At 47.5% G+C, this 17,363-nt stretch overlaps 1 protein-coding gene across 1 annotated transcript in view; it reads right to left on the minus strand.

Annotated features, from left to right (window-relative positions):
• PIK3C2G (phosphatidylinositol-4-phosphate 3-kinase catalytic subunit type 2 gamma) overlaps nucleotides 1-17,363 on the minus strand; it is a 1,914,223-nt gene that overhangs the window by 569,962 nt on the left and 1,326,898 nt on the right. Inside the window, exon 20 of the mRNA XM_086920790.1 lies at nucleotides 11,724-11,831. Coding sequence (XP_086776916.1) covers nucleotides 11,724-11,831 — 108 coding nt within the window. The remainder of the gene's footprint in view (nucleotides 1-11,723; nucleotides 11,832-17,363) is intronic.

A 17,363-nucleotide genomic window follows, 5' to 3' on the forward strand; every position in this document is an offset into this window, starting at 1 on the left:
GTATTTTTTGCACAAAACTTTAGAACGTAACACTATTCCTATATTGAGGGGAAAACAATTAGCACAGGCCCTACATCTGCAGGCAGGGACACTATACAAATAACTGTAACTGCAATAGGAGAAAACCTAATGGACTACTTCTATCCTACCAAACAATAATATTGAAAGCACACTTGTAAAAACACCCCCGTTTTGTTGCTTTTGGACCTCTGGCTTTTAAGCCTCACTGTGGTGTGCCCCAGTGAATTCTCACTCACAGCAGTGATGCCAATAAAAAAATTAAGCTTCAGACACAAGTTTCCACCATTTAAAATACGGTCAGCTGCTTAAGGCAGCTGCTGTTCAGGGTACTGAGAAGGGAGTGCATGCTAAGTGCTAACATATGCATGCATGTAGGCTGAGTGAGGAAGACTGCTGTCATACTCAGCCTGGCATGTGTGCAAAGGTAGGTCTGCGGAAAATGAGGCCAAGCCTTATGTTGTAATTCAGGTGCTAAAAGGAACTGCACAGTTTATTTTGGGTAAAGTGTGAAATGAGTTGTGTTTTTTACTTTGGCCTCAAATGTGCTCAGGTTCAGTACCCACAATTTCTCTGTCCTTGAATTACTTTTACCTGGGGCTCTGGAAATCCAATTTGTGGAGAAAATGCAGAAATTGTTGTTTCCATGCCATCACCCACACATTTCCCCTTGGTCTTTGAGACAGATTTCACATTCTTCTACCAGCAGGGGTTTGGTCCTCCCTCCATATGAAAATGAGGTGTCATCTTCTCTATCAATGCTCAGCCTATTTTTCCTCCTGCTGGGGAAGCAGACAGAAAGTCTAGGATGGCTCAGGGAATTAATGGTTTTAGTTTCTGACATTTTCATTTGATATTTACACATCAAAGGTAGCACTGTGAAAAACCATAGTGTGTGTCATAAAACGATATTGCTAAGTGGCCACTGTTACCACCACTCATGCCTTTTGGGTACCAGAGGTCAACCTTTAGTCTATCAGGAGGCTAATCATTAAGAAGTCAGCCGAAGATGTGTGTGCAGCCTCCACAGCAAGGTTGAGTGGCCAACCAGTTCTACATCAGTTTACTCTTAGTCATCACAAAATAAACTTTTACAAAGTTTCTTTTCTACTGAAGTCATAAATGGCCTCTGCAGTCTTCTCATCCCTGGCTATGAAAAAGTTATTTTATTTATAAGAAGGCCTGTTACTGAAAAATGCAGCTTTACTGTTGGTTGAGTGGGGTGTGAGCTCTGGTCAGGCAGCAACCACTATCCTCGTCAGGGTGAGACATAAGCCACCCTTAAATAACCTGTGCTCAACCCACTGGTAGCTTGGCTAAGTTGTGCTTAGCTTTGAGGCAATGTGTAAAATTTTTGTTCAACACGTCAAACAGTGATAAAGTGAAAATACCACATAAAAAGGATCCCACACCAAGTTAGAAACATAGAACACTATTTAATAAATGAAATAAGACCTACACAACAAAAATTTAATTAATGAAACTATAGAGGCACAATTTAAAAGGTTTTAATAAAAAATAGAGCCAAAGAGAGCCAAAAGGCACATAGCACCAACTGTGGATATCTGGTTTCATCGTTCAGGTCAACCACAATGGAGTGTCCGCTAGCTATAGGGACCCAGTTAAGCCCGCTGACCACTGCATCTTAAATCCGGGTTTGTGGAGCGTTGCTTTGATCCGTGTTAAAGATGCATTGTCCCTCTGAAGCGATGCATCAGTTCTGAGACGCGGTGAGGCTGCCAATGCGAAGGCCTGCATTGTTGTTTAGGATCAGCCAATGGCTTGCTATGTGAAGTCTGACATTGAGGATGTGGAAAACAGTCAGGGGCGATGCGTTAATTCTAAGGAGCTGCGGGGCAGTGATGCGTAGTTCCTTGTCGTCATCGAGCTTGCCGCTGAGAAGAGATGGGTGAGTCTGCATCAAGAATGCATTGCACAGTGGCGGTTACGTAGGTGATGCAGGCTGCGGTGAGGATGCAGGGTTCTGTAATGGGTCCAATCCACGCAGCACTGGAGATGCGTGGGCTCTGCTCTGGTTTGTACCCTGCAGCAGAGGAGATCTGTTGGATGCGTCAGCTCAGCTGAATCCACGGAGGCTGGCACCATTTAACAGGATACACTCATAGACTGCAGAGTCCAGGTGTAAGGTTGTTGGAAGCCTGTTGTGACCCTGAAGCTTCAGATCAGGAGGTCAGTCAACCAGTCCTTGGAGTCACTTTGGTTTCTTGGTTCAAGAGATGCAAGTCCAGTCCTTTTCACCTAGGCATGGAGGCAGCAAGGCAGCGGTTTCTTCAGAGCAGCAGTGCAGTGATAGTCCATGCAGCAGCATAGCAGTCCTTCTTCCTGGCACAGAATCCATGGAAGTGATGGTGTCCTAGGTCCAGTATTCATACACAGTTGTGCCTCTGAAGTGAGGAGAAGCTTCTCAAGGCATGCCTTTGAAGTGCACAGGGGCTGCCTTCCTTCCCCTGGTTCAGGACTGACCACAGCGGATATGCAGCCATTTGTGTGAAGACAGGACACATCCTATTTACGTCTAAGTGGGGTTGGGCCAAGCTCCCCATCCTCATCCTGCCAGTGATGGCCCACCAAGTTGCACCTAAGCACACTATTGTGTTTGGCTCGATAGGAGGAATACACAAAGCTCAGCTGTCACCCACACTCTGTCATGTGACCCAGAGACAGGCTGCAGGCACCAAATGCCAAGAAATGCCAAGTTTCTAAAATTTCATTTCAGAATTGCAATTTTAAATCCGAATTCACCATGAGTTAGGATTTAAATTTGTGATTGCGGAGACACCAAACATGAAGTGGTTTCTGTTCCCATTCAGAAATTACACTTATAAAATGTAATAAGGTAATTCCAATGTTACCCTAAAAAAGCAGTAGATCTTTCAGTAGTGAAAAACAGATTTAAGTGTTTTTCACTACAAGAACAAGTAAAACTTAAAAGTGCATATTCGGTTTTTTTAATACACTTGCCCCTGCCCCTGGGCCTGCCTAGGACCTACCTTAGGGGTGACTTATAAGTATTACAAAGGAAGGGTTGGGCCTAGCAAAAGGTATATGTGCCAGGTCGAAATGGCATTTTAAAATGCCCATAAATAGCCTGCAATGGCAGGCCGGAAAGATGTTTACAGGGCTACTTAGGTGAGTGGCACTTGCTGCATTTAATGTACAGGCCCTGGACACAGGCAGTGCCACATTACTAGGGACTTAAAAGTAAAATAAATATTCCCATTGGGTATAAGCCAGTTCATTATGTTTTCAGGAAAAAGCACAAGCACGCTAGTACTGGTTAGCAGTGGTAAAATGCGCAGAGTCCTATGGCCAGGAAAATGAATTCAGCAAAACAAAATAGGAGGAGGAAGGCAAACGGTTAGGGGGAAATTCACGCCAAGGATGCCAGGTTAAACAAGAGGAATTCGTAATTGTTGCCCTTGAGGGGTTATTTTTCCCAACTTATGAAACACTACATTTTCTATGATAAGCCATAGTCTAATTATCTCACAATCCACACTATAGTGAGATAAAAATATTTTTTCTGAGTGTTAAAGGCCCTTTTCCTTGTTATATGGCACAACAATACTCAAACTGAGGCATAGCAAGAGAACAAGGGTGCTCTCTGGAATCATATATGTTAGCAAAATAACGTTTTAACATTTGGATACCCATCAATGATCTGCAGAAGTGGGAATTTAAAAAAAACGTTTTAGGAAAACCAAACTTTAGATATCATTATTATCTTTCCTGGATTTTAAAATTAGCATGGTACATACTCAAGATTTTTTCATTGGCTAGGTTAGTGATCTGATGTTCTCATAATTCAACAATTCAGCTCTTACTGGAAATGCTCAAATTCAATATGATTGTTTGCACAGAAATTGCATATACAGATTTTAAGCCAAACAAAAGGCTTATTTCTTTAATGGGTAAATACCAGAGAACCTCCAGGATTTTCCGCAATAGAACACACTTGATCTGATCAATATTACACTTCTGGCATGAACCTCACACTGGGACGCAATATATCAAAGACACACAATTGAGTTGAATGAGTTACCTTATAAGGACCTTCAGCTAATCCAGCATATTTGTGTTAAAGGAATTAAAAACTCTACACTTTTGTGCTTCTGACAGAATTAATTCCATTAGTTATGCCAATGCACAATATTATCAATCATAAGGCCAACATATTTTTAAGTTGTATCTTCTTCTGACCTTGTTACTAAGAAGAAGGCCCCTTTATAAGGTTTCACAACAGGAAATAACAAACATTTGGTTTCAGAAAAAATAATTACCATGTTATTTTTAGTAAATCTAGTACATCAAGTCTACTCAATAGACATATATGACTGTGGGAAAATAAGGCACTCTCATTCACTTATTAAAATGCATGAAATTATGTCAGCGGTCAGGGAAGGGTGGCTATTAATACTTGCGTCCAAATCAGTTAAACAAAAGGGTGGCTATTAATACTTGCATCCAAAACAGTTAAAAACAATTAACAAAGGGACAAAACAAACATACATCACTAATATATAATCTATATTGAAGAAATTCTGGATAAAGAGGCATCATTGAGGTTTGCTGGGCAGCCCCATTTTCAGATGAACAAATTACCCAACACTTAACAAATTGTGTGCACTACCCTAAACATATTGTTAAATCTAAAACAAAATACTGTTTTGTATTAGTTTGAACAGCTTGTTAGTTTGATGCCAGGCCATCATCTAGATTGGCAACCACAGCAAGGAAGAATTTGGTAAAGCTACTCTTTTCTTTATTTTTATTTTTTTATTTTATTTATAGGTATTTTCCAATACACGTTACACGACCATCAGGTGAACAGAGAGGTGACAGCAGCAATAACATAACTCTCATGTAAACAATCTGTCTCAGAACCTTCCCCTCCTCACACCCCCCCAGGCACCTCCTTTCCAACACCCCCCTTTCGAATTGTCATAATAGGTAAACAGCTGGGATTTACGAAAGTCCGAGCTTGCGATCGAAGATGAGTTCAGTACTCCCATGGATAAATACTGTTCCATAGTTAGAGGCCTCCCTCTCACTCAAACACTGGAATTCTCCAGAAAGCACTAGGTCCCTCCATTGTCCCACCTCCCAAACCCCCTCGTTCATCTTCCCCCATTCGCCGCATTCCAGTTCATCCATCAGTCTCACATCTCATACCATCCCCACGCCAACCTCCGGCACCTCGTCAGCCGTGTCATCCCTTCCTTGTCGACCCGAAAGGTAAGTTGTCAAAGGGCCCCAAATATCCCTCGGCCGGGATTTCAGCGGCAGGTGTTCCGCATATACATGTAAGTATTCCTGCCAAGTGGACATGTCCTGTATCCACCCCTTGAATTTAGGCGCTCTGCCCCTACCCCACCTGCACGCCACCTGTCTTCTGGCCAGGAGTATACCCATAATCAGGAGTTTGCAATGCGGTGTTTGAATGTCAGTTACTAGTAGGGCTGTGGTGGGGTGCAGCGGTACAGGGGTCCCCAACATGTCGGCCAGTCCCAGGAAGACCTCCCTCCAGTAGTCGGTAACTTGAGGGCAGTTCCATGCCAGGTGAATGAAATCAGCAGGACTCTGACCACATCTAGAGCATCTATCGTCATCTCGGAGACTGAGCTTACATAGTCGTGCCTGCGTGTGATATATCCTGTGCAAGAATTTAAAATGTATTAATCGTAGTCTACTACTACCCGACACCGCGTCAGTCTGCAAGCAAGCTAGCTTCCATTGTTCATCTGTGAGTGGGACATCTAGGTCCTTATCCCATTCTGTCCTGGCCCTAACTGGGTAGTCGGAGGGGCGGTACGTACCCGCGCATATAACATGGAGGTGACATGCGGAGGGACCTCCGATTGAAGTAGTAGGTGGAGGGATGTGAAGACTGCCGGCTCCTTTGGGAACTCCGGAGTCTTGGCCCGTACGCTTTGCGTACTGAGCGTCCCCAAAAAAGTGCTCCTTGGTCCGGAATTCCCCTTCGAGGTATAGGTCGCCCCAGGTCACATAACGCATTTTAGTTAGTAGGTTTAGGCAAATCTTCTCAGTTGTGACAGGCAACAGAGGGCAGTTGTCTAATGGGATTCTGGGGGAATAAAGCTGGGGCACTCTCCCGGCCCGCGCTAGCCAGTGCCATGCCATGACAGTGCAGTCCACAGTAGTGGGATCCCTGTCCCTCTCTTTATATTGTGCAAACAGGTAGCCATAGGGAGGGACCGGAGTCATATGGCCATCCTCCACAGCAAGATGAGGCATGTATGGGGGGGTAGAACCAATATACGGCGAAGTGTGCCTGAGCACTATGATAATTTTGTTCGAAGTCGGGCACACCGAAGCCCCCGTAACAATACGGCAGAGTAAGGGTGTCGAGCTTCAGGCGTACTTGCTTCCCCCCCAGATGAGCCTCATCAGCTGTGTATGTAGTGTTTTGAAGAAGTGAGTGCCCTGGTGATAGGGAATGTTGATAAATAAGTACAAACATTTTGGAACTATAACCATATTTATCAGTGAGATCCTCCCAGCCATTGAAAGGGGAAGTTTTAGCCAGTTCGTAATGTTATCAATCACTTTGGTCATGGCCCGCCCGTAATTTGTCCTCATTAAGGCCTCTTTGTCCCTAGCGATGTAGATATCGAGGTATTTAAAATCATCTCCCTCCCACGTTAATGGGTAATCCGGGGGGTGCGGGAGTGTATGATCAGTAAGGGGAAAAACCACAGACTTTCCCCAATTTATTTGTACACCGGTGATTGCACCAAACTTAGTAATTTCCCGCAAGACCGGGTTTAAATTTTCCTGAGGTTTGTAAATGTATAACGTGATATCATCAGCATATAATGACACCAGCACTTGCCTGGAGGGGTATATGAGGCCTCTATGGTTGTGGTGCTGTCGCAACTTGGCCACCAGGGGTTCTACTGCTATAGCGAAGAGGACGGGGGAAAGGGGGCAACCCTGCCTCCACCCTCTGGAAATAGCAAAGGAATCCGAGTACGCCCCATTGAGCAGCACCCTAGCACACGGTGCAGTGTAGAGCAGCCTGATCCAGCAAAGGAATGATTTTGGCATCCCCATGTACGCCAGCGTCCCCATCACGAAGTCCCACTCTACCGAATCGAACGCCTTGGTGGCGTCTAGGAAGACAGCCACCGCGGCACTTCTCGGGTCAATGTCCTGAATAACAGCCAGGAGGGTCCGTAGATTATGGGAAGTGGCCCAGTTTGGCACAAACCCCACCTGATCCGGTAGCACCAGTCGATCTAGAAGGAGTTTCAGTCTGGTTGCTAGTACTTTCGCTAAGATTTTGGTGTCGCCGTTGAGGAGAGATAAAGGTCGGTACGAGTCGCAGTAGTCTGAAGGTTTTCCGGGCTTGAGCAAGGAAAGGATCTGAGCTTCTCGCATTGTGGCAGGGAGCGTACCCTCCTCTAGTGCCTCATAGAAGACCGCTTTGAGAATAGGCACTAAAATGGAAACATATGTCTTGTAAAAGTCAATAGGGATACCGTCAGACCCCGGGGCTCTGCCCGACTTCATGCCCATTATCGCTTCGGTGATCTCATCAACTTCGAGTTCATGAGCTAAGAATTTGCGTTGCCGTCTCCCAGCCATGCTAGGGTGACGTCCTGGAAATAGTCCCGAGATCCAGCGTGTGTTGTCTTTGGGACGTGTATAGCCTTTGGTAATACTCTGTTAGGGTAGCCATTTGCTCCGGAAGGGACCTACATATGATCCCCTGCTCGTTTCGAAGCTCGGTGACATAGTTCCTGAACCTAGGAGGTCTAATCGCTCCCACAAGGGATTTCCCGGGTCTGTCTCCCTCCCCATAAACTCTGGCCCTACAATGTTGCCCCCGAAATTTACATTCCCGGTCGGCAGCCTCCTTGTAATCTGATACCTTCTCCCGCTGACTAGCCCTTTGGGCGTGTGAGTCGTCTCTGCCTGCTATTTCTCACTCCAGTCCTTTCAGCTCTTCCTCGAGTGTGGTCAGAGTCTGTCTGAGGTCCCTCAATATGCCCCCCCCCTTTGGATATACACCACCAGTGCACTGTCACTTTAAATGCCTCCCACAATGTAGTCAGGCTGGCCACTGAGCCAGTATTTCTGGGGAAGAATTCTGTTATCTCCTGCTCTATTTCAGCCTTAAAGGCTGCATCCTGAAGGTGAAGGGGGTTGAGCCTCCAGTTAGCATAGGGGGTCAAGTCCACTGGAGGCTTCACTTTAAAAAGAATTGGGGAGTGATCTGAAAAAGTTTTAGCGAGGTGTGTCGCCTTGTCCACCCAGTGTGCCATACCCTTGGAGACTAGCAAATAATGCAATCTGGCCCAGGTGTTGTGTACAGTGGAGTGATGGGTTCCTTCCCGCATGGCGGGTGCAGGTATCACCACGTATTTATCAAATTGTCAGTGAGTACAATGTCATGCAATGTGCGTTGGGATGTGGTGTAGTGAGCGGCTGTGGCTGAGGACCGGTCCATGCTGGGGTTGATAACAGTATTAAAATTTCCCCCCAGAACACATGCCTGCACTCAAGTGTGAGTAATTTACCACGTAGTGTGAGTAGGGAGTGTGCGTCATCAACATTAGGGCCATGGTAATTCGTGAAGGCAATATCGTGTGAATTAAGCCTGCCCCATAACAAACAATACCTTCCATCGGGGTCTGCCTCCCCCCCTCCTGCCACAAACCTAACTCCTCGTCTAATTAGGATGGCCACTTCCCTAGAGTAGTTGGAATAGGACGTGACACTTCTATGTGATGCCCATCGTGAAGCAAACCGGGTGTACTGCCCTGAGCAAGATGGGTCTCCTGTAGGAGGGCGATGAGGGCATGATGGCGGTCTAAATAGCCTAGCAGCTGCCTACATTTCCTGGGGTCATTCCGACCCCTAACATTCCATGAGATGATATTTAGCGCTGTTCCATCATTATGTGCGTTATCCATAACTATCATAATGTGCATTCTGCATCCAAACATGATCACTTGCTCCTCTGCGACTTTCGCTGCTCACTTTTGTTCCATCGGTTCCCCTCCTTCCCCTCCCTCCAACCCCCATTCCGGCTACCCCAACATGCCAGGAAAAAACATCCCCCCCCTGTACAACCCCCCTAACTGGAGCCACTGTGCTCCTTACCTCCGGTACCTGTCTAAATGAAACCGGGGGAATGCCCTCAATTGGGGGCCACTAGGGGCTCCAGCCATTACCACTCATCCTCACTATCGCACCCATCCGCAACCTCCCAATAACGAGGGTTCGGTCTGACGGGATGGAGGTGAGTGGCCAGGCGGCTTAATGTACCACCATATCAATTACAGGAAGTTATACATCACCAATCTGCAGAGCGTCCATTAGAGGCCCAGTGGCAGCGCCACCCAGTATTCAGGCTAAGATGGGGAATCGCCATCAACCAGGGTTCGAAAGTGGCGTGTGAGATCTCGAACGTCGTCGCGAGGCTTCCTCCCTGGAGGACAATCGCCTGTCGTGCTTGAGGTAGTCCTCCGCCTGCTGTGGGGTGGTGAAGATGCGGGGCGCCCCCTATGATGAATCCGAAGTTTTGCGGGATACAGTATGGCATACGGTATGCCTTGGGTTGGCAGCTTCTATTTAACCACTATGAATTTACGGCGGGCATCCTGCACCTGCTGGGTGAAATCGGGGTAAAATTACAGGGCGGTGTTCTCATATCGTATTTCCCCTTTCTCACGCGCCAGCCGTAGCTTAGTGTCTCTGTCCCTGTAATTCAGAAACCGCATTATCACTGGGCGTGGGGCGAGACCCGGGGTAGGACACTTCGCCAAGGATTTATGAGCCCGTTCTATAACCATGTGGGCAGAGAAGGAGTCTTTCCCAACAGATCAACCAGCAGTTTTTCCATAAAGTCTTCGAGCCTCCCCGTGTTGGTCATCTCAGCAAGGCCTAGCATGCGAACGTTGTTCCGTCTAGAGCGGACTTCCAACTCCTCGTTCTTGTCTGCAATATAACTTTTAAAAGTTTGTCCATTTGCAGCGTGTGTTGCCTACTCGTGCCCGCGCCATCCTCCAAATCTGATACTCGCTGTTCTGCCTCCTTCAGCCTCTCCTCATGATTGTCCAGCTTCGCCACAACGCCGTCAAGCCTTGTGTTCATGGAGTCTATTTTGGTGTCGATCGAGGTGAGGCTTCGCTGCACGCCCGCCAGCAGGGCCATCCACTCCCCATCCCTAGATTCCGGGGGGGCCTCAGCGCCCTGCTCCCTGGTAGCACTGCTGGGCGTTTTACGGGTATCGAACAGGAGTTTCGACTGCCTGGGTTCTGTTTTCCCCTTGGTGAGCTGGAACGTATAGCCGGCGTTGGGGCGGCTAAACCGGCCTCCCGCACTTCAGCGCCTCAATTACCCCCTTCTGCGGGACAGGGGGGGCATCCAATGCTGTCCACCCAACAGCAGCAACGGTTGAGCTAGGTTTCAGGAACACGCCAAGGGTAGAACTAGTGCTAGGATTTCTGAGCTGTTGCAGTCCACAATAATCCGTGCTCCTTTCCTCCAGTGTGTGAAGCCAGCGCGTTAGCAAAATGGCGGCGAGGGGGCACAATAGTTTCAGGGGGGTCTCCTTGCGAACCTCCCGCATCAGGGTGACATATATTGGAGCAGGAGCGTCTGCGGCAGTACGGAGAAGTTAGTAGTTTAATGCCAATGTCACTAATACATCCGTCCTGCCGCCATGAGCAGTGCAGTTAGCGCCCATTTAATCTTCAATATGCCATCGGCAGGGTCAGCATAAAATGGCGACTCCCGCCGCCAATGCAGCTTCTCTCCTGGTCTGGCTGGCCTCACAGTTTCCCACGCCCAGTCGCAGTCAAAATGCAGTGTCTCACCATGCGTTGGGTCTCCGCTAGACCGCGGTAGCCAGCCTTCCCCGCAGCAGCGTCAATCCGAGTCAGTACAGCTCTGCTACCTTTCCGCCGCTTCTGCACAGGGAGGAGGATCTTCCGCAGGTGGGGTGGGGTGCTCTTACACCGGGCCTACGACCTCCGCTATGCGACCCACAGGCTGGGGAGGCGATCCCCCAGGTGTCCCGGTTGGCACCGATCTTCTGCACCTCACCTCTAGCCGCATCGTGTCTGGGCCTATGCTGCCCCGGCCTCCCCTAATTCTCGTGTCCCAGTCAGTTCTCCAGGGCGTGCAGGACGCGCCCCGCCTCCGAGGCAAACAGTGTGTAGCATGCTAAGTGCTCGATGTTCCGGCACAAAAAACTGTTGGCAGCACCAGCGGACCTTCCGATCCTGAATAGTGATCGCAGTAGGGCGATATGAGGTGGCAGGATAGTGTTTATGTGCAGGAATACGCCTGGCTCGGCGGGAGCTTTACGCCGAGGCGGCCATTGCTGTCTGGCGCCACCTAGCGCCCCCCGCCTTGGTAAAGCTACTCTAACTCTCAAGGAAGAAAGAGAAAATTGAGAGTGAGAGAAAAATGTCACTGAAACTATTAATAAATCATATCTTGTCACTTGTCAGTTTTCCATTTGCACAGCTTCCGAGGCATTTGGGAACTTCTGCAACACACAAGCAAAGTTCTCTTTCAACATACCTGAACACAGAGAAAATTCGAAATTACACACTACAAGAAACATTCAGGGAAAGTAAACAAATCCCTATATACAGATTAAGAAATATCGATCTAATCACAACATGTAATTAAAAAATGTCCCTTACATCTGTATTAATTCCTCTAACAGCAAGTGCAGGATCCAAGGGAAGGCGACAAAACTTGATTTCCAAAAACAAGGTTTCAAGTCTGTAGATTTCTTTCTTTAACACCTCCTGTAAAAACAAAATTCCAGGTTGATACGTTTTCCTTTATATTTTTCTATTTATAGAAAATTATATTTTACTTTCAGTCAATCAGATAGGTTAACTATTGATATGAAGTGAACGTATGATTATTTGAGAGAACATTTGCTTCTATCTACAAAAAATCTATAACTTACGTAACTGGAAACAGCAAGAAGAGATGAAAATTGTTACAAGTATCCGTTTGGTAAAGGTTTTTGCCAAGTACAAAGTGTGCAGTTACATAATATAAACATCTTCTGAAGGCAAACAATTTTAAAAGTAACTTTTTCAAATACACCCAATACCAAAACTGTGGACAGCAAATGTGAAATATGCAAAAATCTATTTCAGTTAATGTAATTTTTTACCACACATTCAATCTTGCTGTGCTCTCTGGGCGATGTGATACCTATTTCCATTTTGATTGCAAAAATTTTCCTAATCAAGTTAATTTTGGGCTTTACACTTATAGCCCTTCCATGTGAAAGACGAGAAACATTAGTGATATAAATCTGCAATATCGGAAGAACGTGTAGGTTATTTTCAAAGGACAGACTAAACCGGGAGGGTGTCAGCATGCAAGAAAAAGAACAACTGGGGAGATGGACTATCTACTTACAGTGACTCAAAGAAAGCAACTATAGAACTATGTATCGCGACACCGGAAGGGAAGAAGAAGAGTAAGTGTGTTTTTGGCAGAAAGGATAGGTTTTGGTCGATATTAGATAAAGGAGAGTAAAGAACACTGTAGGAACAAGCATTAGAAATGCAATAGGTCTCGGATTTTTTGGAGTTAGAGGTAATGGCATTGTAAATGGCAATGTGATTTTATCCATGTGTTCACCCGGCACACTCATACACTGCAGTCACTGTCACTCCGCAGTCACTATCACTCTGCAGTCACTCTGCACTCACTGTGCACTCACAGTCACTCTGGCACTCACTCTGCACTCACAGTCACTCTCGCACTCACTCTGCACTCAGTCACTCTCGCACTCACTCTGCACTCACAGTCACTCACAGTCACTCTGGCACTCTGGTACTCACAAAGATGTGCTGTCAAGAACCAGGCAATAAATAATGAACCCGCTCTCCTAAAAAAAAGCAGTTATCAGTTGGGTGGAGTTTTAAAGAGCCTGTCATGTGAATTATTTCCTCAGATGTCCCATTCCATACAATTCACGCAAGCTTTTTCTACATGTACTTGACAGCACAACTCCTCCTCCTCGGTAGACGTTTGTTTCGAACTCTGAATATCAATAACACGGGCATTATCAACATCACAAGGGTGAATTGCCAAGTCAGTCCCGCTGGATCCGGGGCATTGGTGCCACAATTCCATTAACCCACTATGCCACCTTACCACGAGGGTTGCAGCGTTGAGCTGAGCGGCTTATGGCACACAATGAGATGGGGAATGCATTAGTGGAACTATGGTGGATACTTTCAGTACAGTGAATGTGGGAGCAAGAGGCGAGCGAGCGAGAGAGCCTACCCTCTTCCATAACAAAGAAAAAAAGGGAAGCCTCTGTGTGGGCATAACACTCTCCCTGCATTAACCCACTCCTACCCAGGAAGAAGGGGAGGATGGGCAAAGATGAGGCAAAAACACAGAAGAAAAGTAACTTACAGTCTGGGGCATTCTCTCCTGGACTCCAGATGTGACGGAAAGTCGCGTAGCAGCAGTCAGCTCTGGAAGGAATTATCCCCGGGAGCCCATCGCCTCTTCCTCCACTCTGCCACCTGCTTTCACTTTGTGCTTAAGGGCAGCGGTCCGGTCGGGAGTTCCCTGTAACTGAGCTTCGCCCTCTCTTTCTCGTCTTCCCAACCCGGCCGCTGTGTTTATTTCGCTGCCTTTCAGTCAGAGGGCAGGGAAAGGGGCTGTCCCAGCAGCCTGACTTCACGGGAGCGCCTCTTCGGATTACACTGATCTCCAAGGCTGCACCAAACAGGCCCAAACACAAGCAGGTCTGCCCGCCAGGCGCGCAAGCAGGACTGCGGCTTACTCAGTATTGAGAGGCCGCACCTTCATTTTTACAGAATCCTAATATTCATGTGTTTCTCATAATGCCACCCGGACGGAAATCTGCTCAAGGAAGCTTTACTTTGAAGGGGAATATTCGTCGAAAAACGCACTAAATAAAAAAAAAACCTTGGCCGCGCGCGCGCGCCACTGCAGGCATATGTTTTCAATTAAATCGTCCGTGACGCCGAGATAATTGAAGATATATGGCCTTCTGGTGCGCGTGACCGCACACAATATGCCATAGGCGGAGCTACTCGACCGCCTGTGGCCTATTGTGTGCTCTCTTTGAAAAACACACGCATGCGAAGCCCAATTGCCATGCAGCTGGCAAAAAAAATGACACTAATTCACGAGCAGCCAGGGATGTGTTAGGTAAGATTTCGGAGACAATCACACAAGGACTCTTAGGCTCCACCTACACTGCTGCGCAGTGTGACGTAGGCCCGGGCCCTAAAAAGTGAGGTCGGTGAGGACCACAGTGTTACACAGGAGTGCAGGGTAAGAAGTGGGTGGAGAGAAATGAGAGATTAACAAAGGGATTGATGAGCACCCCGGATTAAAAAGCAGAGGAGCAGCAGAATGTCGAAGTGATAAAGGAGAAAAGGATGGGAGCAGCATATGCGTGGGTGAAGAAATATGTGGTGAGGCTTCTTTTTCTGTAATTGAAGAACATTTTCGAAGTGCCTCAGTGGTGAACAGAGAGCAAAAGAGTTTATAGCTCTTGAAGGGGAATTGGAGGTCGTGGAAAGAGCGCAGAAGGCCACTCCCACTCGAGCGCTTCAGCATGAGCTCACCACATTAAGGGAAAAACTGCGATCCATTTACAATAACAGACCTGAGTTTACCTTGCTGAAATTACAACTGTCCTCATATGCCCAGGGGGACAAGGTAGGGACACACTTAGCGAGACAGCTCCGAGAAAAGAGGGAATGTGAATTCATTGGGGGCATCCTAGATGGAGATGGCCGCCTCACCCATTCGATTAGCACCAAAGCTAACCTTTTTGCCAAATTTTATGGGGAACTAAACTATGGTAACCCCCCAGATATGATCCTGCAACAGTGATACCTTGACTGGGTGGACCTCCCACATCTTTCCCCCGTGGCAACAGGGCCTCTAGATGCTCCCATTACTTCAGAGGAGGTTGGACAAGCCATTTCTGAACAAAACTCCACAAATCCCCTGGGCCAGATGGTCTAACAGCACACTTTTAGTAATGCTTTGCGTCCAAGCTAATCCCACACCTCACCGAGCTGTTTAATGCGATAGCGGCAGATGCCAGGGTCCCAGCGTCAATGGCTGAGGCGGTGATATTGGTTATCCCAAACCTGGGAAACCCCCCCAAACTGCGCCTCCTATAGGCCCATAGCTCTCCTTAACCTCAATGCAAAGCTTTACTCTGTGATCTTAGCTGCCAGGCTGGACGGTTTCATGCCCAAACTAATTCATCCTAATCAATCAGGCTTCATAAAGCGGCGGCAAATGCGTGACAACATTTGGCGCATTATACACCTCATTAAGAAAGTCTCTACATTTCAGATACCGGCACTCCTAGTGGGTCTTGACAGCCAAAAAACTTTGACAGGCTGGATTGGTCATTCCTTTTCCTTACCATGCGCAAACTGGGCTTCGGGGATAAGTTTCTCAACATGGTCAAGGCCAACTATCAACTCCCACAATCGCGAGTACTAGTCAACGGGCACATATCCCTTCCCTTCGCCCTTAGCAGAGGTATGCGGCAGGGCTGCCTGCTCTCCCCCCTGCTATTTGCCCTTAGTTTCAAGCCCCTGGCTGTGAAATTCCAAGCTAGTGAGGAGATCCGGGGAATCCGCTTCGGAGGCACAGACCATAAAGCGTCCCTCTTCGCGGATGATTTTTTACTTTCACTCAGGGAACTAGCCACCTCCCTCCGGGCGATTCAGGGGGAACTGAGGCACTTTGAACTGGTGGCAGGCTTCAAAGTTAACCTTTCCGAATCCTCCATACTTAACCTCACTCTTTCCGACACCGAAGCAACAAGACTAAAGGGAGAAACACCCTTACAATGGGCTCAACACTCGCTCCTCTACTTAGGTGCTCACCTCACTCCCAGAATCGGGGATCTGTATAAAGCTAACTACCCTCCACTAGTGTCTAAGCTCCAGCAGGATTTTAAGAGATGGAAATCTCTCTTCATTTCCTGGCTTGACCGAAGCAATGCAGTCAAGATGACGGTTTTGCCAAAACTTCTATATCTCTTTCAGGCTCTCCCTATTGAACTTCCTCAGGACCTAGTGTCCCGCCTGCGCTCACTCGTCACTAACTTCATCTGGCAAGGGGGGAGGGCTCGCCTTCCCTTTCATGTGTTGCTATGGCCAAAAAAGGAGGGGGGTGGCACTACCGGATTTTGCGCTATATTATCAAGCTGCACAACTGCAGGTGTGGTGATGGAAGGGACAGCACGGGAATCCGAAAAACATTGGCTCCACATGGACAGGGCGATTGTGGGACGGTCCATCTGGGATGCCCTGTGGAAAGGCAGGCAAGCGAACGCATATCTAAGCACCCCCACACGTACCACACTCATAGTCTGGGACCAGGTCATGAAGAATGAGAGGTGGACCGCTTTTCCCTCCCCATATACCCCAATTCACTTCAACCCGGCATTCCCGCCAGCTTTACGTAAGGGGCCTTTTGAATGCTGGAGAGAGGGAGGTTCCTTAAAGCTGTTAGGCCTATTTCACAACTTTGACATATTGACATTTGAGAGCTGTAAGAGAGAGTTTCAAATCGCGCACAGCGAACACTACCACTACTTCCAGCTTAAGCATTGGGCTACACTACCGCACATACGAGAGGCTGCCACTAGGTAACTCACATTGAAGGAAAGACTGGTGCTAGAAGAAGGCTCCATGAAAGGGGCTATCTCCTCACTTTACACCTTGCTATTAACTACATTACACGCTCCCTGGGCACGCTACATGTACTTTTGGGAACAGGAGCTTGGACGAGACTGCACATGGAGGAATGGAAAAAATGTCTGGGTCAATATTTCTAAACACAACCATTCGATAGCTCTGAGAGAGGCCCATTATAAAACGCTTCTAGAATGGTACCTTTGCCTCACTAAACTCACGCACATTTTCTCTGGCACCTCAGATCTTTGTTTGAGGGGTTGTGGTTTACAAGGGGACTTTCGCCATATTTGGTGAGAGTGCCCTGTCACTAGGACGTTCTGGGAGGAAATCCTTTCACATGTTAAGGAGATGCTGGGGTACCCTATCCCGAAGACTATAGAGGGGGCTTTACTAGGCATCAGAGATCGAGATCTTGAGCACCAAACGAAAGCGGACAAGGCAATGATGTGGACATGTCGGGGTTCGGATACTGCTGGCCCAGATATAGTAGACGCGATACCTACAGGCTATGCCATGTCAAGAATGGATCGAGAAAAACGGAGAGGGGGTGGACTTGCTATCTTCTGCAAAGCGGACTATATATGCCGCATTGAGCCA

Source organism: Lissotriton vulgaris, chromosome 1_1 (genome assembly GCF_964263255.1).
Source record: "Lissotriton vulgaris chromosome 1_1, aLisVul1.2, whole genome shotgun sequence".
NCBI lineage: Eukaryota > Metazoa > Chordata > Amphibia > Caudata > Salamandridae > Lissotriton > Lissotriton vulgaris.